Source organism: Rana temporaria, chromosome 5 (genome assembly GCF_905171775.1).
Source record: "Rana temporaria chromosome 5, aRanTem1.1, whole genome shotgun sequence".
NCBI classification, from domain to species: domain Eukaryota; kingdom Metazoa; phylum Chordata; class Amphibia; order Anura; family Ranidae; genus Rana; species Rana temporaria.
Genome location: NC_053493.1, coordinates 171,304,945 through 171,328,206, shown reverse-complemented (window position 1 = coordinate 171,328,206; position 23,262 = coordinate 171,304,945). Strand labels below are relative to the sequence as shown.

Genomic DNA, 23,262 nt, shown 5'->3' with positions numbered 1-23,262 from the left:
GTAACCGCAAAGCGGCATGGTGATGCAAGGTATTTAGCTGCATCATTTTTAAAACACACAGACACTGTATATCTTGCTGTAACAGAGCGGAGGGGCAGGGAGCAAAATTCTTAAAATGTTGCCTTTAATGGTAAAAAAATGGAAACAGCACTACAAGTCACAGCAGACAGTGGGGTGGATAGCTGACGCGTTTCGCACTGGGGTGTCAGTGCTTAGTCATAACCTACACCCCAGTGCGAAACGCGTCAGCTATCCACCCCACCGACTGTAGTGACTTGTAGTGCCGTTTCCATTTTTTACCATTAAAAGGCAACATTTTAAGAATTTAGTGGAAGTGCGGCTGTCCAATCTTTTTCTCCAGTCTTTGCTCCATGCATTGCCTGCACCCACACTTCTGAGAGGACACTGATTGCTGAGCGCACTCATCTGGAGCGGCAGTTTCCCTTTTCTCTAGATATTGATTTAGACCAATATCGGCCTGACGTCTCCATTCGGCTTTGGGACTGTAAAGAGGTTTGAATAAAACCCCAAACCTTGCTCCTGTACTGGTACCTCCACGATCCCCCCCTGAGTCAAGAGACAATCCAATGCCAGAAAGAGAGATCTTCTTTTTGCCGGATCCTTTGGCACGCTTGATGTTAAAAAACGAGGGGGAGGAAACTCTCGTAACTCCAGCTTGTAACTCAGAGAGACCGTGGAAAGGACCCAACTGTCCAGGATTATTTCCCGCCAAACCTCTAAGAAAAACTGAAGTCTTCCCCCCACCCGACTGAGTAGGGGCATCCCTTCATAAAGCGGACTTAGAGGTTGGCTTGACAGGCTTACAGTTCCAGGTTTTTTTTTGTGACCCTGGGCCTGCCCTTGAGCCTTTCCCCCCGTACCTGGCTGTCCGGGAGGCCGTCAAAACGGTTTAGAGGCTGAAGTTACTGGAACTTGAGAGGCTGGCCGCTTAAAAGAGGGACCTCTAAATCTCTTTGACGGGTAAAAGAGTGCTTTTCCCTCCACTAGAGATTTTCTGGATATACTTATCCAGGTCCTCCCCAAACAATCTCTCCCCATGAAACGGAAAGCCAGCCAGAAGCTTCTTACAAGGAGTCTTGGCTGACCAGTTTTTTAACCATAACAGCCTACGCATATGTACCAAAAGGAGTGCAAGTCGGGAGGCCTGATGGATTGAATCCTTGATGGCATCAACCGCAAAGCTTAATGCTCTAGGCAAATCGGCTAAATCCCGAGCTTGCCGAGCGGGAATTTCCTTCAGAACCTACTTCATTTGATCTTTCAAAGCTTGACAGATAACTATAGCTGCCACTGCAGGCTGAGGTACTGCCCCAGCCGTAGCGAAGGAAGTTTTTAGCAACGTTTCCAATCTCTTATCCGTAGGAACCTTAAACATCTGTACATTGTCCACAGGACAAGTCAGAGTTTTATTCACACAGGAGATGGCAGCATCCACTGCAGGAATACTCCACTTTTTGGTGAACTTTTCCTCCATAGGATATAGAATTGAAAACTTTTTAGGAGGCAAAAAGAGCTTATCTGTATGTTACCAATCCTGATAAATAAGTCCTTCTAATAGAGGATGGACAGGAAAGGAGCAGCCAGCTTGTGGGTCTTTCAAAGAGCCCAAAGAAGAAACAGCGCTAGCTGCTGGTTCTGATAGGGGTCATTTAAATGCTGAACGGACCATATCTGCTAGCGATTGAACCAACAACTTCTCAGTCTGAGAGGCTGAAAAAGGCTTCTCCAAAGTAGACTCCTCGGAGTCAGAAACAGTGCGCGCCTCTGCTTGGTCCCCTGATGGTAACTTGATCTCCTTCGGTGAGGGATTCCAACGTAGGAGAGGGGGACCTGGCACGCTTTATCTCTGGTAGGGAGGATGCGATCAATGCCGCCAACCTCTGTTCCAATCCTCCTAGGACTGAGGCAAAAACCTCTTCTGTCACATAAACAGGAGCAGGTGGACTAAGGGCAATCGCAGCACCCAAAAACTCAGATGGCTCACTCCGGGCGGCTACTTCAGATTTATCAGGGGAGGATGGGACCACAGAAGCATGGCCAAGATCCTCAGAGCCCGATGGGGAACCTTTTGGCTTTTTAGATCCAGCCCCTTTGGAAGGCATAGTCTGAAGTTCAAAGCCGAGGCACTCCTAGCCATGTTGCATCCACTATTGGATGACGTTTTTATTGGGCGATTAAAGATTTTTAAGCAGGATCACGCTATGTGTCTGTTTCCCATCATCTTTATGTATGAACCCTGAGCCATTCAGAGACGCTGAGCAGAGATTGAGGCTGAGACTGCACCTGTGCACCTGTGACACGCTGATATACATTTGCTTTGTGGTAAGAGGCTACTCAAGAGGGGGTTCTCTCTTCTCACACACCCCCCTCTTCTATGAGCACAGACGTGCAGCGGTGTCATTTCAAACCTATCATCTTGGGCTATAGTGGACTTTGTTTGAATAAGGATTGTTCGGTCCAGTATTTGCATTAAAGACTGCCAATCTTCATTTAAGAACTTTTCTATTCCAAGGACAATATTCAATATTTATATATTTATTTGTTTAAAGTCTAAATTTTGCATATGTCCAGCGCTGCCTGGTTAATTGTGATACAATTCTGACATATTCAGGTTTTTATTAATTTTTTCACCCAGCTATTGATGTGTTAAATTGGTCCGTGAACCAAGTATAATGGCAGCAGCTGCAGTCATTTAGAGTGGCGAGTTTGGATTTTTGGCTCATTGAATCGCCCATTAGTTATTTTTTTTCCAAAAGCGCTTGTTTTGCGTTTTTGCATGGGGGGTTTGCTTGAACACAACTGATTTGCATCCACTGCTGAGTTATAGACCAGCGAAAAATGCTGCCATTACCAGCTCAGCCTGATGCCGAGCTAATGTGCCTGGGAATGCCTGTATATACCACCTGCTTTAAAGGGGAGTTCCACCCACAATTTCACTTTTTAAATATAAATACCCCTGTGATACACAAGCGTAATGTAGTCTAGTAAAGTTAGTCTGTAAACTAAGGTCCGTTTTGTTAGGTTGTTAGAGCATTTAGTTAGTTTATAATCTAGAAATAGACCGCGGCCATCTTAAAGGGTCACTAAAGGAAAAAAAATGTTTTGCGGAAATGACTGTTTACAGGGTATAGAGACATAAAAGTTAACGGATTCTTTTTAAAAATGATTAAAAATAGATTAAATTCTATCATATAATGTGCCTCTAGTTTCACTTTCGTTTTTAAACTGGTTTTATTTTTCTGTGAAGTAAAGAGACCCACAGAACAAAAACAAACAAATCCAGGGCAGCGTTTTGTTTTTAAAATGAATCGGATTGGTTCTGAGGAGTTTTAGACACACAGCTTGGACCACAGTGAAAAGCTGCCATGAGATTTTTCATAAGGAGCCAGACAAGCAGGAAGTGTGGAGATCACAGCAGAATTACAGCAACTTCAAAGCAAAAACGAACAATGAGGACATGAAACCAGTACTGCAGTAAGGTAAAGGAAGCCATTTAGCTAAAAAAAAAAAAAAAAATCCTTTAGTGATCCTATAAGTGTGGGCATCATGAAGCCAGACTGTATGACTTCCTGGATTTCAGCCTTGCAGATCTCGCACATGCTCAGTGCTGCACAAGCGATGTAATAGGTTTCAGTCAGATTTCCATAGCAACGGGAGTGTCAGAGGAAGTTGCCGCCCCTTCTCTATGCAAATAGGCTATTTGCAAGGACTACTGGGATACATGATGCCTAGCCCAGAAACCCTTGCAAATAGCCTTGTGACTTAATAGCCTAGGCTAATAAGGAGGAGGAAGTAACAAAGGACTACAAAATAAAGGTATTTACAAGCAACCAAATAAATAAAAATTGTCCATTCTGAACACTATGAGATAGCTTGTATACTCTGAATAGCTTGTATAGCTTTGTTAGCTTGTATAGCTTGTTAGACTGAAACCTTATACTGCTTAGCTCACACTCAGCGCTTATGTGTCCCACCGTCAGCCGTCTGCTCAAAGACTGAGCTTTAAATAGCAGAGGCTGCCCTGCGCAGATGATTAGGGGAACGAGGAGCGTCGGCACGCTAGACCCCGCCCACTTCCTTCGCTTAGCACAGACATATTTCCGGTATCACGCGCATGTGCACCCCAGCACGCGCCAATGGAGAAAGGGGACCGCTCCTCCGCCGGAGGAGAGGAAGGAGAAGCGCCGAGACACCACAAGCTGCAGCTTACAACGGTGACGTCCATTTCTGCTGGTAAGCAAGTCTTATGTCCGGGGAAAAAACTTCTAAGCAGTATAACAAGGCTACTCACTTTCTGCATGTTAACAGAACATTAAGAGGCAAACTAGCACCCTCTATTGGCAACCTGTAGATACCACAGTCACCCCACCTGCACACAGGCTTAGTGGTTCTAAACAGACAAAAAATAAACAGCAGGCAAGACACATTAGCTCAAACGGAAGACTCCCTGTTGAACCAAGTTCCCCAGGGACTTCCACTTACCTTACACGCCGCAGGGCTCTGTTGAAAAAAACAGATGGCCCAAGCTTCACCCTTCAGGGAGCGGGGTCCATGGCCAGGATCTCCACTCCCCTGGACCTGTATCGCATCCTGCCAAAAAAATTTTTTTGGGTATTTGGTCTGACCAAAGTACTGGAACCCAGGATCCAGCCCTTCTAAGAGAGGCATTACAGGCAAAACCTCGTTCTTCATAACCGAGGCCCGGGTACCGTCCACTTTGGCTATGAAGCCGGATCCGGATATAGCTTGCTTAGGCCACAAAGGAACTATAAGCAAAGCTTTCTTCAATCGTGACCACCACCTAAGATACTGGCGAAAAAACTGAGGTACTCCCGGTATGGGAGGGGTTATATAGGGGAGGGGACTTCCTGTCTTGGGTGTGCCAGTGTCCATCACCTGAAGGTAGGCTCCCAGCACTTAGCACAGCTCTTGTACACTGTTTAACTACTGCAGCTCCCCGCCCTCTGTGAGTGTCAAAAATATTTTAGCTTTGATTTTTACAAGTATGTACAGGACAAACTACTGCAAATAAATAAGTTGTACCTATGTAGGAGGACTTGTTTCATCTCTGTGTATCACCTGAGACTAGTCAATTTAATGGGTATAGGTAAAGGTTTACAACCACTAAGTAGCAAAAGCTTTGGCATATACTTTACATATGCATTGACACAAAGGAATCTGTAAACAGCATACCTGCTTTTGTTGACATCCCAACCATATTTTTCTTCTTCTTCCAAAAGCTGATGTCATTTTTAAATGCAAGAAAATCAAACAGGAGCTGAAAACAGAAAACATTACAGGTATGAAATGTGAACTAAACAGTAGACTTTATTAAACCTTTTTAAACACACCCCAATTTGTCCATTAATGCATGTTGTACCAGACTTAAAATTGATTGTATGTAAAAAAAAAAAAAAAAAATTAATTATGGTTGGTTCAGGGGGCTAGTATCCGAGTCAGGCAGTGTAGTGTTCCCCTGTGCCCCAGATGACCAGCAAGAGGGATATCCTCCCCAATCTAACAGATTACGCCGGTATTATTTAGGCTCGACCAGCTGTCATTGAGGAATCTGGACCGCTCCCCATATAATCCTATAGAGCTTGCCTATGCCCCATTTAAACCCAACGTTCCCCACTCCTCCCAGGCTGTCTATATGGGGCGAGGGTAGGGTCCTCTAAGGTCTCCCATTCAAAGACTTTTGGCGAGTCCCAAGACAGGATGGATAGGGCAGGGTCAATGTCAGAAGTAGTGGGTCTTACCTGAGCCCCATTGGAGTGGGATGAAACCGCTTCCTGTGCTTGTAGTTGGTTGGCGACTGGATGCACTTCGCAGCAGGGGTAAAACACAGAAGTCAAGAGTCCCAGATAACTGCCCAATAGTATCTCAGCAAGTAATCTGTACAACCTGCCAGTGATGTGGTCTATTGTCCTCAGCCACTGTTTGTACTGGATTGGCCTTGAACAGGACTCCAAAATCTTCCTCCCCTACATTGCTGTCACGACGAGATGGGGGAAAAAGGGATTTTTAATACAGCTTACCTGTAAAATCCTTTTCTTGGAGTACATCACGGGACACAGAGCGGCATATTCATTACTATATGGGTTATATGGAGTACCTTCAGGTGTTGACACTGGCAATCTTCAAACAGGAAATGCCCCTCCCTATATAACCCCCTCCCATAGGAGGAGTACCTCAGTTTTGTAGCAAGCAGTATGCCTCCCAAAATGGTCCCCAAAAAAGAGGGGTGGGAGCTCTGTGTCCCGTGATGTACTCCAAGAAAAGGATTTTACAGGTAAGCTGTATTAAAAATCCCTTTTTCTTTATCGTACATCACGGGACACAGAGCGGCATATTCATTACTATATGGGATGTCCCAAAGCAATGCTCACAATGAGGGGAGGGAGAACATCTCCAAGACAAAAGGATTTAATTTAGAGAAATACTCAAATCATAATAAATCCAACTTAGTTGAGAAAAATAATCTTAAATTTTAAATTTAACTCAAAAAAGAGGAGCCCCCGGAATCCGAGGGTCTCAAACTGCAGCCTGCAGCACTGCCTGCCCAAAGGCTGTATCAGACCTCCTTCTTACGTCCAACTGGTAGAATTTTGTAAACGTGTGGACAGAAGACCAGGTTGCCGCCTTGCAAACTTGAGCCATAGAGATCTGGTGGTGTGCTGCCCAGGAGGCGCCCATGGCCCTAGTAGAATGAGCCTTTAATGATACTGGAGGAGGCAACCCTTTCAAGCCGTAGGCCTGAGTGATTAATTGCTTAATCCACCTAGAAATGGTGGATTTTGCAGCTGCCTGCCCCTTCTTGGGCCCATCCGGTAATATGAACAGCACATCTGTTTTCCGGATCTTCTTTGTAGCTTTAAGATAGGCCTTCATGGCCCTGACGATATCCAAGGTATGCAGCAACCCTTCCTTTCTGGAAGTAGGTTTAGGGAAGAAGGATGGTAATACCAAATCCTGGTTCAAATGAAAACTGGATACAACCTTCGGTAGGAAGGAAGGATGAGGGCGGAGAACGACCCTGTCCTTGTGAAAAATAAGATATGGTTCCTTACAGGATAAGGCCGCCAGTTCCGATACTCTTCTTGCGGAAACTATGGCGACCAAAAATACTAACTTCCTTGTCAGTAAAACCAAAGGAATTTCAGCCAACGGCTCAAACGGTTGTTTCTGTAAACTTGACAGAACAAGGTTTAAATCCCACGGGCAAAGCGGGGATTTAACTGGAGGTTTAATACGTAAGACCCCTTGAAGGAAGGTCTTAACCAGCGAGTGGGTGGCCAGCGGCCGCTGAAACCACACTGACAGAGCAGAAATCTGTCCTTTGATTGTGCTTAATGCCAATCCTTTATCCACTCCTAGCTGGAGAAAACTTAAAACTCTATCAATGGTGAATTTGCGAGAAAGCCATCGCTTGGACTCACACCAGCCTACATAGGCCTTCCAGACCCTGTAATAAATCACCCTAGAGACCGGTTTCCTGGCTCTGATTAGGGTAGAGATTACTTTCTGAGACAGACCTCTACCCCTGAGAATCAGGGATTTAGCTTCCAGGCCGTCAAATTTAGATGCCGTAAGGCAGGGTGGAGGATCGGACCTTGCGATAGCAGGTCTGGCCGTAGAGGAAGAGTCCAAGGGTCTCCCACTACCATCCTTAAGATTAGTGAGTACCATGCCCTTCTGGGCCATGCTGGAGCTACCAGGATGACTGGTATGTGCTCCACCCGGATCCTGCACAGCAGGCGGGGTAGTAACTGGAGCGGGGGAAACGCATAAAGAAGTTTGAACTGATGCCAAGGGCAAACCAACGCATCGGTTCCGCAGGCCATCGGATCCCTTGAGCGGGACATGAACCTGTTTAGCTTCTTGTTGAGTCTCGATGCCATGATATCCACGTCCGGCACTCCCCATCTTTGGCAGAGTGCTTGAAAGGTTTGTGGATGCAGAGACCATTCCCCCGGCAATAGAGTCTGGCGGCTTAAGAAGTCCGCCTGAAAGTTGTCCACTCCTGGAATGAATATTGCCGATATGCAGGGCACATGAGCCTCTGCCCATAGGAGAATCAAGCTCACCTCTCTCTGAGCGGCTTGACTCCTGGTTCCCCCTTGGTGATTTATGTATGCCACGGCTGTGGCATTGTCTGATTGAATTCTCACCGGGAACCCCTGCAATTTTGACGTCCAAGCCCTGAGGGCTAGTCGAGCAGCTCTGAGCTCCAAGATGTTGATGGGCAACTGCTTCTCTGGCGTTGCCCAAGTACTTTGGCGAGTGCAACCATCCAAAATTGCTCCCCAGCCCGTCAGGCTGGCGTCTGTGGTCACTATCTTCCAAGCCACTGGGCTGAAAGACTTCCCCTTCAGTAGATTCTGAGGGTCTAACCACCAACACAGACTTTGTCGGACTCTTGATGAGAGCGGCAACGGGATATCCAAGGCCTGTGGCCTTCTGCTCCATGCTGACAGGATGGCTGCCTGCAGGATGCGAGTGTGGCTCTGGGCGTATGGTACCGCCTCGAATGTGGCCACCATCTTGCCTAGTAACCTCATACATAGGCGAATAGTCGGTTCCTTCTTGCTTAGAACCAGTAGGATTAATTCCTTGATGGCTTTGACCTTCCTCAGAGGTAGAAACACTCTTTGTTGTTCTGTGTCTAATCTCATGCCGAGATATTCCAACTGCCTTGTGGGCAGGAAAGCTGACTTTTCTCGATTTAGGACCCAGCCGAACCTCTCGAGGTATTGGACCGTGAGGGCCACTGCTCGCTCCAAGCCAGGAGACGAGTGATCTATGACTAGGAGGTCGTCCAGGTATGCTAGGATCGTGACCCCTTGGATCCTTAGCTTGGCTAGGATTGGAGCTAGGACCTTCGTGAACACCCGGGGGGCCGTAGCCAACCCGAAGGGAAGCGCCACGAATTGGAAGTGACGCGAAGCCACCACGAAGCGTAGATATCTTTGATGTGGCTGATAAATTGGAAGATGAAGGTAGGCATCCTTTATGTCTATGGACGCCATGAAGTCGTCCTTTTGGAGTGTGGTAGCTGCTGACCGCACGGATTCCATCCGAAATTAGCGGATCTTTAGGTATGTATTTACCATCTTTAGGTCCAAAATTGGCCTGACATCTCCATTGGACTTCGGGATGATGAATAGGTTGGAGTAGAAACCTAGCCCCTGTTCCAGGACTGGTACCTCTACTATTACTTCCTGGGAAAGTAGATGATCTAATGCCGATCTTAATGCGGCTCCCTTCTCCGGATCGTTTGGAATCCTCGACTCCTGGAAATGAGCAGGAGGAAACCTTAGGAAATCTAGTTTGTAGCCTGTGGCCACGGAAGACCGTACCCACTCGTCGGGAATGCTGGCTTCCCAAATCTCTGAAAAGAGTCGCAGCCTTCCCCCCACCTTCGTGGGTGGGGGCGCCCCTTCATAAGGTTGGCTTGGGGGCTGGTTTTGCTGGTTTGCGAAACCACTGCCTTTTGCCTCTAACAGCCTGTCCTTGTGATCTGCTGTTGAAGCCGAAGCTTGCTTTTGCAGGAGGCCGTCGATACTGCTTAGTATTAGAGGGCCCCTGCCCAGGGGAATACTGTCGTTTAAACGCAGGCCCCTGAACCTTCTTCTTAGTTGGCAAGAGAGTACTCTTGCCGTTTGAAATGGTCTGAATGTATTTATCTAGGTCTTCTCCGAAGAGTCGTCCTCCATGGAAGGGGAACCCTACCAGGAGCTTCTTGCATGGGGGCTCAGCCTCCCAGCTTTTTAACCATAAGAGTTTCTCATATGGATAAGGGATAACGATAAACGTGACGCTTGCTGGATAGAATCCTTGATTGCGTCTACCGTAAAACATATGGCCTTAGGGACATCCGAAAATTCTTCTGCCTGCTGAGCAGGAATAAGTTTAAGCATCTGCTTAAATTGATCCGATAATGCTTGAGCAACCCCAATCGCGGCCACAGCTGGCTGTACTACTGCCCCTGCAGCAGTGAAGGAGTTGTTAAGTAGTGCTTCCAAGCGCTTATCAACTGGATCCTTGAACACCTGTATGTTTTCTACAGGGCATGTTAACGATTTGTTAACACATGAGATGGCTGCGTCCACTGCAGGAGTAGCCCATCTCTTGGAAAATGTATCTTCCATAGGATATAGGACAGAGAATCTTTTAGGTGGTAAGAAGATCTTATCTGGCTTGTTCCAATCTTGGAACAAAAACTCCCTCTAATAGAGGATGGATCGGAAACACAGCATTGCTTTGAGGCGCCCTCAGTGAGCCCAAAGCTGAAACCGTCGATACCTGGAGATCTGGTACTGGCAAGTTGAATGCCTTATGGACCAAGTCCGACAATCCTTGAATCCACCAGCTCTCCCACAGGGAGACTGCCCCAGACTCCTCTGTATCCGGATCCTCGATCCCTGAACCTACTTGGTCCTTGTCCAAGAGGTCGTCCAATTCCCCTGAGGAAAGGACCTCCTCCTCTGAGGGTCCGCGCTCGGGCGACGGAGATCTATTCCGCTTACTGCCCCGCATAGCTGCGGCTATCATTTTTCCCATGCTTTTCTGCATCTCTTTTAAAGAGGTGAGTAATACCTTCTCCGTGACCATCTTAGGGTTGGACTGACTCGCGTCAGCTCCAGCCCCAGATCCCGATGGCCCCAAGGCTCCCTGTGGGGAAAGCAGCGGCATAGCTTTGTCCGAGACCTCAGACTCTCTGGGGAAATCCCCACCTCTTGTACCCTTGTTTTTTGATGCCATGGTACAATACCGATGTGCACCTGCTACTTATTGGTACCTGGGACTTATAAATAGTTAAATGCCCAAACACCTGTTTGGGGGATAAAAAAATGCTTCCTCTCCCCTAGATGACACCTTTTTTTTTTTTTTTTCTCAAATCTAGGAAAGAAAAAACATTCTGTCCCCCTGAGTAGTATTGCAAGAAAAACTATGAGATGGAAAAGAAACAGCCTATTCCTAGGCTTGAAAACAGTCTTTCTGAAGACTGCAATATTCTTTCTGGCCACTGTGTGTCCTCGGCGCCCCGTGCTTGCCGTTCTGGTCTTTCCTCCCCCGTTCCAAAGTATTGAATGAGCTATATGGAACAAACAAGGAAGGGCCGCCCCTTCCTTAAGCCACTGACCCGCCCTTCCCCCCCAGCAATCTCAAACAGGAAATGCCCCTCCCGACAGGGGGGGGTGGGGTTGGGAGGAAGGGACCTCTCTGCTACAGCAAACTGCAGCCTGCAGCCTGGAACCACAAGGAGGTCAGCGTTTTGCCTGCTTTGCAGGCTCTGAGGAGGAAGACTGAATGGAGCATCGCCTGGAGGCTTGCAGGTAAGCATAGCTCTCTGACACACACATATACTTTTATATCACACAGGCCCCACTCAATGCTTTTCCAACACTACAAGGGAGGTCACATATTATGGGGAATAATACATATAGAGCCATCCTATCTTTATGATATGTGACTAGTTTGCCAGATGCAGTGCATAACTTTAGGCATGTCCCCTGTGACCCCCCAGAAAAAACCTGCTAAGAACCAAGTTCCGCAAGTTTTCCCCTCACTTACCTGCTCCATGCCGCAGGACTTTGCCAAGCAAGAGGCCCAATCTTCCCCCATCTCCGTGGGGATGTCTAGACCTTCAGGCCCTGGGTTCCTATGAAGGATCCACTGTCCTGGGCCCATATAGCACTCTGGCAACAGAAACATTAGGCACCCAAAGGTTTCTAAGTTCTGGGCCCAGGGTCCAGCTCTCTAAAAAGAAAAGCATTATGGGCTATACCCCAAGGGTTTGGGGTCCGGTTACTGACCACTTTAGCGCTGAGGCTTTTTTGGACAGAACCGGTTAGCTCACCTAATCCCAAGGATGCGGAGGCAAGCTAAACCATGACTAACACCTAAGACACTGGCGTAAAAACTGAGGTACTCCTCCTATGGGAGGGGGTTATATAGGGAGGGGCATTTCCTGTTTGAAGATTGCCAGTGTCAACACCTGAAGGTACTCCATATAACCCATATAGTAATGAATATGCCGCTCTGTGTCCCGTGATGTACGATAAAGAAAAGCAAGGAGTAGCGTCTTCTTCACGATGCACACAGTATGCTATAGCCCTGGCCAGACTGCTGGTATGCCTTGATGGGGGACCCCTACTGTGATTCTGAGGACACCGCTCTCACATGTGGCCCCGTAGGTGGTGAAGGAGCCACAACCAGTCAGTGTGGCAAGCTGGCTGCTGCTGGGTTGTGTCCCGCTCCAGAACACCGGGCATCCTGGAATTCATCTGCCAGGGAAATTGCCTTCTGCAGTGTTAGCAGGCATCAGTCTCTAAGCCAGTCACGAATCTCCTGGGGAGCGCCATTAAAGAATTGTTCTAGAAGAATAAGCTGCATCTTCTCCACCTTATTTTTCTGGCAGCCCTGAACCCAACTTCTCAGGGCATGCTGTAAACGATGACCCCACTCAGTGTAGGAGTCCTTATCCCCCTTTTTCAAACTCAGAAACTTGATTCGATATGCCTCTGGGGTTAAAGAATAGTGGGCCAAGGCGCATGCACGGCGGCTTGATTCAGGAGCTTAGATCCGCTCCAGCCAAGTAACAGCCTCCACATCAGCTACTGAGAGTGGGCCCCATCCCTCACCACTTGGCGGCACTCCGGACACATCAGTGCCTCTCCTTATATGTCAGGAGAGCAGCAAAGGAGAGAGGTGTCCCATCAGCTAAAACTTTGGCGAGCAGGCCCCAGGACCATCTAAGATGACGGCCGCAATCCATCCACAAGGTAACTCGGATGATACAGACTCCACTGCGGATCCTCTTCCAGCACCTTATGATGCTTATGGCCCTCCAGCCATGCCAGCAAGTACTCTTATCCTCTACACAGAGTCCCCTGCATCCACTGAAACACTTCTGGGCAGAACTTTTGATGAGCTGCTGGGAACACCGATGATTAATAGCCCTGCAGGCCTCACTGTAATGCAACAGGCTACTCCACACACCCCAGGCCAGCTCCCAGACATCACTTCGATCCTTGCTAAATTCTCTGAAATGCTGGCCAACGGCTTGGCTCAAACTGCAGCACAAATAACCAACTGCAATAAAATGGATCTACAGAGTCTAGGCACATGCATAGAAACCATTGAATAGACTGTAGACCAAACAGTCCTGCGGGTGAATCAAAACAGTTTGTATTCAAACGCTACAGCAGGGATATGCAATTAGCAGACCTCCAGCTGTTGCAAAATTACAAGTCCCATCATACCTTTGCCTCTGGGTGTTATGCTTGTGGCTGTCAGAGTCTTGTTATGCCTCATGGAACTTGTAGTTCTGCCACAGCTGGAGGTCCGCCAATTGCAAATTCCTGCGCTACAGGAACAACTGGACACAGCCTTGTCTAAAATTGAGTACCTAGAGACTAGAAGCTGACGCTATAATTTTTGTATCGGGGTCTTCCTAAATCGATTCTGGATGTCCAAGGGTCAGTTAAGTCCTTCATTAAGGATCTCATTCTAGATAGCCCAGACCACAGAGCTCTTCATCCCCCTCGCCAGGACGGTCTCCCCAGAGACATTGTTGTAAAGGAGGAAGTTATGAGGAAGGCCCAGGATTCCAAAAATCTCTCTATACAGGGGAACCCAGTCCAAATATTTGCGGACTTGTCTCCCACAACTATCCAACACCGGAGGTCCCTTAAACCCCTCCTGGGGGGCATTATCCCAAAAATGTGTGAAATACTAGCAATTTTTCCATTCCGTCTACAGTTAAAATTTTGGAATATAACATACAGCTTTGCTTCTTTCCAAGAGGGTGAACGCCTACTGCTACAATCATCTCCCGAAAATCATCATCACCTTCTGCTAATCGCCAAAGCTCCTCCGAGGGACCCACTCAGATTAGCCCCATGTCTGGCATAAGCAGAAACAAAGAGAACATCAGAACTCCAACCCCACCGATGAACTATTTCTCCCGATATTCTTCTGACCTGTGTTGGTCCACTTTCGGTTGGAAGTACACCTTCCCTAGTTACAGGTTTATGACTGTGTCCCACTTTCATTTTACTATTTTGGGAGCAGCATTACTTAAACTGTTTTTTCCTTCCCTTAGGTATGGACTTGATGTCACTTTGATCCACAGTTAAAAAGGTGCAACCTTTCCAGGTTTTTGGCCCTATAGGGCAATCCTTTGTGAACTCGAACTGACTTCTCTATGAACTCCTAGCAGGCTGGCTGGGTACAAACATACAAATTGATGAAGTATTACTCCTCTCTTGGATTAGCAGGGTGATACTCTTAGAGTGGCCTCTCACAACACACAAGGCCTTAACTCTCCGATAAAGGGACGCAGGGCATTTCAGCATTACCATTCCCAGGGTTTTGACGTCATCCTGCTTCAGGAGACTCACGTCCCTGGGAATTTTAATACAGTGTTTGACCATCATAAATTTCCTTTTCTCGCTCCCAAACGATTAAGAGCCGGGAAGGTTGCTACATTCTGGTCAAAGAACATATTGACGGCTGCTTCTACACTTTCATCTCATATTACGCCCCGTATAAGGGTCAGGCCAAATTTTTTTCAGATGCTAAAAACCCCCACACTTATGGGTTGGGACTACAATATTGCATGTGTCTAGCTCTTAGACAAAATGGGAGCAGGGGCACCCCAGCTCAAAAGCCCCCTAAGCAAAGCTGACGTATAGCCCGGCTTTTACACTCTCTGGGTCTGGTAGACATTTGGAGGGAGCTGAACCCTTCCTCACGGGACTTCACGCACTAGTCGACTTCTCATAAAACATATGCAAGAATTTAGCATATTTTTCTTCCCACCTTAGACATCCGTATAGCATCGCAGGCTTCCATCCGAGACATAGCTCAGTCCGAACATTCCCTAATTTTGTTGAAACTTATCAAGGCCCTCTCTCTGTTGGGCCCACATCCCTGGAGACTTAATGCATCCCTTCTAAGTAACCCGGTTAGGTGCATCATGTTAGAGAAGGAGCTATGGGAGTTCTTCCTGCTGAATGACGTGGAATAGTGGTCATCAACCCTATCCTCAGGGTCCACTAAAAAGGCCAGATTTTATGTATTACCTTGGGGAGATGCAGACTACAATACTGCAATCACTTAGCAGCAAATGATATTATCTGTGATGTATTTCAGTTATCTTGCAAACCTGGCCCTGAGGACAGGGTTGATGACAACTGACATGGAAGACATCTCACTGGGCTCTTTATGGGGAGCACATAAAAGTGGTGATCCGCGGAAAACGTATTTAATTAGCTTCTCAATTAAAACGAGAGCGCCAGGTGGACATAGACAGAGCTCGAAAGGAGTTTAAATCACGCAGCAAAACCTACAAAATGTAACCCCTCTCCCGCTACGTTAACTAAACTTAAAGGGGTTGTAAAGGTTTGTATTTTATTTTTTAAATAGGTTCCTTTAAGCTAGTGCATTGTTGGTTCACTTACCTTTTCCTTAAATTTCCCCTCCAAATGTTCTTTTTCTTTGTTTTCTTTGTCTGAATGTCTCACTTCCTGTTCCTCCTCAGTAAGCTGTTCTAAATGACTTTCCACCACTCGGATGATGGTGGAAAGCTTACCGAGGAGAGACAAGAAGTGAGAAATTCAAACAAAGAAATAAAACATTTAGAAGGGAAATCGAAGGAAAAGGTAAGTGAACCAACAATGCACTAGCTTAAAGGAACCTATTTAGAAAATAAAAGACGAACCTTTACAACCCCTTTAACACAACTAGACCAGCTCTCAACCTAGCCCTTACCTCAGTAGCAGTAAAAAGTAAGCTGTCAGGAAGCCCATTTTTATACACAGACACAAAATAGGGTCGAAACTCGCAACCAAACTGACCCCTAAATACTGTACGATATCCATTCCTAAAATTGGTATTTTAAGTAATTTCACCCTTCAAAGACCTAATCATATCATGGGAACTTTCCACTCTTTATTCCAAACTGTACAGTAAAGATAATGGAGGACCCCCAGTAGCCTCGATCCCTTCCTGGAAGTGATACCCCTTTTCCACTCTTGAAGATAGCCATCGCTCCCTTCTTGACTCCCCTATTTCGGGCACCGAGCTATTGGATTTTTATCAAGGGACTCCATACTGGGTCTGCCCCTGGACCTGACAGGTTCTGTACCTGTTATAATAAGACATTTGCAAACACCTTATATGGTCCAATATTTTAACTCTCTGAAGGAACGGTAAACCTCTGGACCCTGTCACCAACCTGACATTTATCTCAGTTATCCCAAAACCGGGTAAAGATCATAGTGAAGTGGGAAACTACAGGCCTGTCTCACTGGTTAATAATGACTTGGAAATTCTATCAAAACTCTTATCCAATCGATTAGCCTCCTTCATAAGCAATTACATTCATAAAGACCAGGTGGGCTTTATACCGGGTAGGCAGGGCCCAGACAAGGAGAGTGATAGATGTGATTTCCCTTATGAAGTCAGGATGGGGGATCTTTCCAGGAGGGCTACCTTCTATCATATTAGAGTGTTAGAAGCTTTCTATACTCACTCTTCTGCTCAAGTCAGGATGCAGAGTATTTATTCAAAACCTTTATTCATAGCTAGAGGGACTAGCGAGGGGTGTCCACTATCCCCTTTAATATTTGCTATAGAAATATAGGCCTTGGCTATCCGCATCAGAAACCATCCCGATATACATGGCATCCCCTTTTTGTAGCCGATATCTTCTTATTCATTACCTCTCCTCTTATCTTAACTCCTAACATTCTCAAATTTTTACACAATTTTGACCAAGTCTCCGGCCTCAAAGTCAATATGTTTAAATCTCAGGACCTTAATGTATCAACCCCTCCCACCCTGGTGGATCATCTGCAGGACCATTTCTCTTTCACTTGGAATAAGAAGTCAATCCGTTACTTAGGTATTCAATTTGGCCTCATCTGCAGACCAGCTATATTGCATTAACTACTCCCCTCTTTTTAGGAAGCACATTCCCACCAATGTGACGGACCCCCGTACTCCCCTTGTGTTGGCTGTACGAGCGTCCTTGCCTAGTGTCAGGACAATAACCGATCCTACTGCCCACCCAGTCACTGGTCAGGACTTCGTGTAGGATGGATAAAACCATAAAATCCTTTTATTGAAGAACAGACACTATATATTTTATACACACACCTGGGGACAATCCCCTCTCCTTGTTTGCATAGAGACACAGGGCGGGGTAAACTGTTCAACCAATAACATGAAGCACAGGTACATTCAAACATTTCAACAAATCTTAAACAAAATCTGGGCACATAGCCGGGAAACACAACTTTGGGAAGGACACTTGAGGAAACTTATGTCCAATGCCAGTGTTCCAGACAACCTGGCTGGTTCAGGGGGCTCGTACAAGTGAAAAAAAGGGAGTTGGGACAGATGCTAAATGGGATTGGTACTGTCAAAATCATATATATATATATATATATATATATATATATATATATATATATATATATATATATATATATATATATATATATATATATATATATATATATATATATATATATATATATATATATATATATATATATATTTTTTTTTATTAAACCCAATGTTTAACTGTATATTACCTTTTATATGTGCACAAGCAATAAGAATTATTGAGAAGAATGGTGATATGATAACACTGGAGTACTACTATCAAAACTTATATTGATTTATGGGACATTTATTATGAATTTGAATTTTATTGCATGTATAAATAGCATTGAATTATCACTGTAGTAGCGCTGCACTGTGTGTCATTTGGTACATACACACACACAATATATATATATATATATATATATATATATATATATATAGCTGGAATTTTACACTCATTAGGGTGGCACTAATTGTGTCGTCACACTATTGTGCATCTCTCATATACTGTCCTGGAAGACTTGGAAAACACATATAGATGTTATTTTTAAGAACTCTCCTCCCATTATGCTTCGAATATTTTCTGTTGCAGTTATACACCGATGATGCATAATTGTTAATTACAAAAAAAACGAAAAAAAAAAAAACTTAATATAAGTTTTGCATTAAAAATGCACTTTTGCAATTAATTTAAACTTACATGAAAAGCAGCTACGAAGAAAGTGAGAGCTAAAAAATAAAGATTGGTATCCACGAAAATCCCTTTTACTTCATCTGCATCTTTTTCTGAAAATCCTGTAAAGAACAGCATTCCATCATATGCAGTACAACTTCTCCAGCATGAGTACACAGGAAGAAATAGAACAAGAAACCATAAAAGCTTGATCTTGGGAGTCCACTGAGGGACACAGTGGGGGCTATTTACTAAAACTGGCGCACACAGGACCTGGTGCAGCTGTGCACAGTAACCAGTCAGCTTCTAATTTCAGTTAAACTTTGACAAAAAAAACAAACAAACTAGGAGTTGACTGGTTGCTATGCACAACAGCACCCGATTATGTGTGCACCAGCTTTAGTAAATCTCCACCACTGTCTCACAATCATGAACTGTTAATTATACTGCCATCTACCAGAGAATTGAACACTATGGACACTGGGCCAAAAAAATTATCTAAAAGGCCAGCACTTTGCTTACTTTGTCAGCCTCCTCGGTGGCTGATGAAGGGAGCAGAATGGCTCCCGAAAACGCATACAAGCATCCTTTGCAGGTCACGGTAACGTGATAAACCCTGATTATAACTACACTTATAATACTTGCTTTTAATCTTTGTTTTAATAAGAAATCGTACTGCACTATAAAGACTTTTTGGTGCCTCTCTCCCGTTTGTTTTCACAGAAGTCAGTCCACCAAACCTGTTTAAAAGACAGCAGCCTAGTCTAGCCAGCCTAAAGTTTTGTCTAGTATTAAGGTACACCTCCGGGAATAATGTTGAACACATCATTTGTGTTTGTTTATATTCCTTATTAGGATACAATTTACTTAAAGTGGTAGTAAACTCTGTACAACCACTTTAACCTACAGGTAAGCCTATAATAAGGCTTACCTGTAGGTATAAAGAATATCTCCTAAACCTGTAAGGTTTAGGAGATATTCCCTCCGCAATGCGCCGCTGACTGCAGCGGCGCATGCGCTGCCGGGGTCCTCGGCTAAAGCAGCTGCCGGACCTTGCCGGAGAGAAGTCTCCCGTGCGGGAGTGACGACATCGCCCCCGGAAGACACGCCGAGGAAAGATGACATCTCCCTCGGCGTGGACCAGGTAAGTTCCTCTCACCTCGTTCCAAGGTAAGTATTTCATAATCAGCTAGTATGCGGTGCATACTAGCTGATTATGGCTTTTGCTTTTCAGGTTTAAAAAAATAAATAAAAATATGACAGCGGGTATACAACCGCTTTAACCTGATGAGTCAAATTACTTTGTAGCCATTTAATGGTTTTTGTTTACCCTTTTTATTTCATGTGAACTGGAAACATGCGCCACGGGCAATCTTTCCATTTCACTACTTTGTGCTTTTGCTGCCACTGTATGGGTGTTAACCAATCACATTAATGCAGTTCTTTGCCCTGTTTGAAATAAAATCAAAAGCCAGCAGCTACAAATACTGGAAAACTGCGGATCTGCCACACTGAACCAAGCGGATTTGGGAGAAACCATGTAAACTCCCCCTAATAAAAAGTGCCAAATAGAGGGAGGGGAGGAGGGCAGAAAGCAGCATTTCCCCCTTAGGATAAAGTTGCGCTTAAAGTTTAATTGGGGTTGCAAACCTGCATAGTGAGTGAATTGTAACTTTAAATTCTATCTAAATATAAATCATTTATTTTATTTTAATAAATGTAAGCTTTGACAAAGAAACCTGTAAGCCAATTGGTTTCTAAGCAGAGCTGCACCAGATTATGCACTCCCTATTTTAAATAAAAATCAACCCTAGCATGTCTCTGCAGTGTGGGAGGAAACCAGTCACCAGAGGAAGCCCATACAGGCACAGGGAGAACATGCAAACGTGCTACCAGCCAAAAGTTCTTACCACCTAGCCATTGTGCTGCCAATTCACTCACTGTAATCTGTGAATAATCTGAAAGTCCCATCACCGCCACGGTAGACGGACGTGCCCCATCTATGAACTGCGAGCACACTCATGAATTCATTCACTCTGCCTACAGTTCAGGAACTGGCTGCCCGTACAGATGTATGAAAGCACTAAGACAGCATGTGCAGAAGCCTGACATTGCACTCGCGATCCACCGATTGTGAGTGCAAGGCTCTGCAAGAATCCATTGAAATAAATTGGACTTTTTTCCCCCATTCAAACTTATATGTCCATTTTTTTTAATGAATTTTTGTTGCACAAAAGGTGAACTTTACCTTAAATAAAAATTAGATACTGAATTTTTATCAAAAATGTTTACTGGTAATACTTTATGCTCTGTTTTGCATGATTATTCAAATGATGCAAATTTTTTACACTAGGTTTTTTTTTTAATCCAAATTTAGCCATATGCTCTGTTTTTTTCATTTAGGATTAATAAAAAAATAAAAGTTCCCTTCTAGTTTGCAATACTGTGGTGATGGTACATATTGGCTGCCGTGTTTTTGGTGAACACTCTCGCAATGTATTAAACTATATCAAATCGTTAATAAAGCTTTCGAAAACAGAAACCTCCCTAAAAACAAAAATAGATTAAAGTGGTTGTATGGTCTTTTTTTTTATTTTATTTTTTATTACTTTTACCTACAGGTAAGCCTATAAGGCTTACCTGTAGGTAAAAAAAAAAAAATCATATCTCCTAAACCTTTACGGTTTAGGAGATATTCCCCTTGCAATGAGCCGCTGACTGCATGCGCACAGGGGACCTTGCCGGAAAGAAGTCTCCTGCGTGCATGCGTGGGAGTGACGACATTGCGGCTCCAGCCACTCACACCACTGGAGCCGCGATACCCGGAAGACACGCCGAGGCAACATGTCAGCTACCTTGGCGTGGACCAGGTGAGTGTCCGACGCCTCGTTCTAAGGTAAGTATTTCATAATGAGCTAGTATGCGGTGAATACTAGCTCATTATGCCTTTTGCCTTACAGGGGTGAAAAAAATAAAAATTGTGTCAGCGGGTATACAACCGCTTTAATGTACCCGTTTCACATACGGTGAATATGGCCCTACTTGTAAAGGAATGGCTACAACCAGATAAGTTCAGGGGCCCCGGAAGCGCTCGTGCCCTTTTCCTATTCTTCTATCCCTTTTAAGAAATCCTTACCTACCGATAAAATAGCAGATACAGCATATTAGTTATCTAGATAAAGATAAGCAAGTTAACTTACCAAATTGCTGTAAGGAGTAAACTGCATCTTGCATGTGAATCCAAAACCGTAGTTTGCCCAATGATATTTTGTCATACGATACAGTCAGAGGAAGTTCTGTTGTAGAACGATTTATCATCTAGATTAGAGATAAGATTAGCCTTTATTAAATTTCAAAATTACAAAAGTCTTTTAGACCATAAATAAGTCTTAAAGAAAACATTTTAGTTGACCGTTTCCCTCGAAATTGTTATGCGAATAGTAATATATAATTTTATGCTGGCGACATAATCCTATGTCCATGCACACATAGGCTGTTATCAGCAATTTTGGGCAGTGGCGTTTTTGAACAGTAAAAAAAAAAAAACACTTGTGGGTTCTAAGAGACGTTTTTCAGCTGTAAAAACGCTCCAACGCTGATAAACGTCAATAGACGCTCAAAAACGTCACTCACCAGCGTTTAACGTTTTTGGTCCATTGAAAAAAAAAAAAATGCTAAAAACCGCTAACGTGGAAAAACGTGATCGAAAAAAACTTTGAAAAAAAAAAAGCTGAAAAACTCACTGCAAAGCTACTGGCGTTTTTAGAATGTTATTTTAATGTCCAGTGTGCATGAGGCCTTATAAGTAGCTAATTGCTACTGTGCCCATACTGGCAATAACCAGCATTCATTACGCATTTTATTTTTTATAAGACAGCACTACAAATTTCACTATCATCAACACACTATGGGGGGGGGGGGGGAATAAATAAAAAATTGTACATGGCTTACCATCAAATCCTTCACTCGATTACTTAATTGATCTATAAATAATATAGGAAGGTAATGGACAGACTTCCCCAGCTGAATCCTATGACAAATAGAGAATGCACATATGAGAACGTCACAGAAAATATATAAAAAGCAGACACACAATTATCACAGATGCAGCATACACAGCTGTTTTTTTATCACCACATTCACTACCAGGTCTAATGCTCTCTGTATAAACAGGCAGTGCATAAGCAATGAGTAGGGGGCACTTCATGACTGGTAATAAGGTGAGCTTAGGAAAAGTAGAAGGGGTTTGTTAAAGAGGGAACTTATACAACCTGGGTTTAGGCAATATGTACAAAATGAACAAACTGTAAAAGTAATTGAGTAAGCTACAGTCCTTTTCATATCCTCATCCCGTGTTTCTAATCATCGCTATTAACTATGGCTTACTGTATACATCTTACCCTGTCACTGCTCTACTATAGGGACAAACTTTTCAGAATAGGTAGAATCAAACTCTAAAAACATTATGTTACTTGAGCAATATCCACCATCATGGCTAGGCAGCTGAGACTAGCACATGAGAGCACTACATTCAAAACAAAAAGAACAGCAAAAAAGTGAAAGGGATGTACTGAAGCACCTTGTCCCAGTAATACCCACTGTAACTAAACAATAGCACTCTGTCTACTCTCCTATGGCGACAATCCAGTGTTTTCATGAATTTCAGTTCGTCTCAGCCCATCACTCCCTTGCTCCATGCAACAACCTTTTTTGTAAATCTGGAAACCCATTTGCTTGTCTGTTAATAGTATCTTTATCTTCCAGTTTATTGTTACCATTACATAATGGTCCAACCGACAAGCCCCTTGATAAAGTCATTGACGCAACCCGTAGGAAGGAGCGACACGAGGCATTCAGCTAGCAGAATGGATGTTGGGTCCCAACTAACAGCCTCGTGCACAAGCTTGCTTGAGCCGTCAGTCTGACCCAGCTAGAAGCGGTGAGCCACAAGAGACATCCTGCTCGATGTTAGTGGTTTCTGCCTCTAGTCATTTTTATTTTGTAAAATGTGTGTTTAACATAAAAGGTATTAAATAGTTTTTATACAGAGAACACTACCTTCTGTCCTTGCTATGCGACTTTATGGCTGCATGTATCATTCTGGAGCTGACCAGTTGAGAGAGAAGCGCCTGTAACCTGCACCGTAGCCGATAGCAACTGATAAA

The 23,262-nt window shown here is 44.5% G+C and overlaps 1 protein-coding gene across 1 annotated transcript in view; it reads right to left on the bottom strand.

Annotated features, from left to right (window-relative positions):
* Positions 1-23,262, bottom strand: part of CLPTM1L (CLPTM1 like) — a 94,720-nt gene that overhangs the window by 43,758 nt on the left and 27,700 nt on the right. Inside the window, exons 6-9 of the mRNA XM_040353383.1 lie at positions 22,049-22,127; positions 21,298-21,415; positions 18,125-18,219; positions 5,215-5,299 (exon numbers count right to left, since the gene is read on the bottom strand). Of these exons, the coding sequence (XP_040209317.1) occupies positions 5,215-5,299; positions 18,125-18,219; positions 21,298-21,415; positions 22,049-22,127 (377 nt within the window). The remainder of the gene's footprint in view (positions 1-5,214; positions 5,300-18,124; positions 18,220-21,297; positions 21,416-22,048; positions 22,128-23,262) is intronic.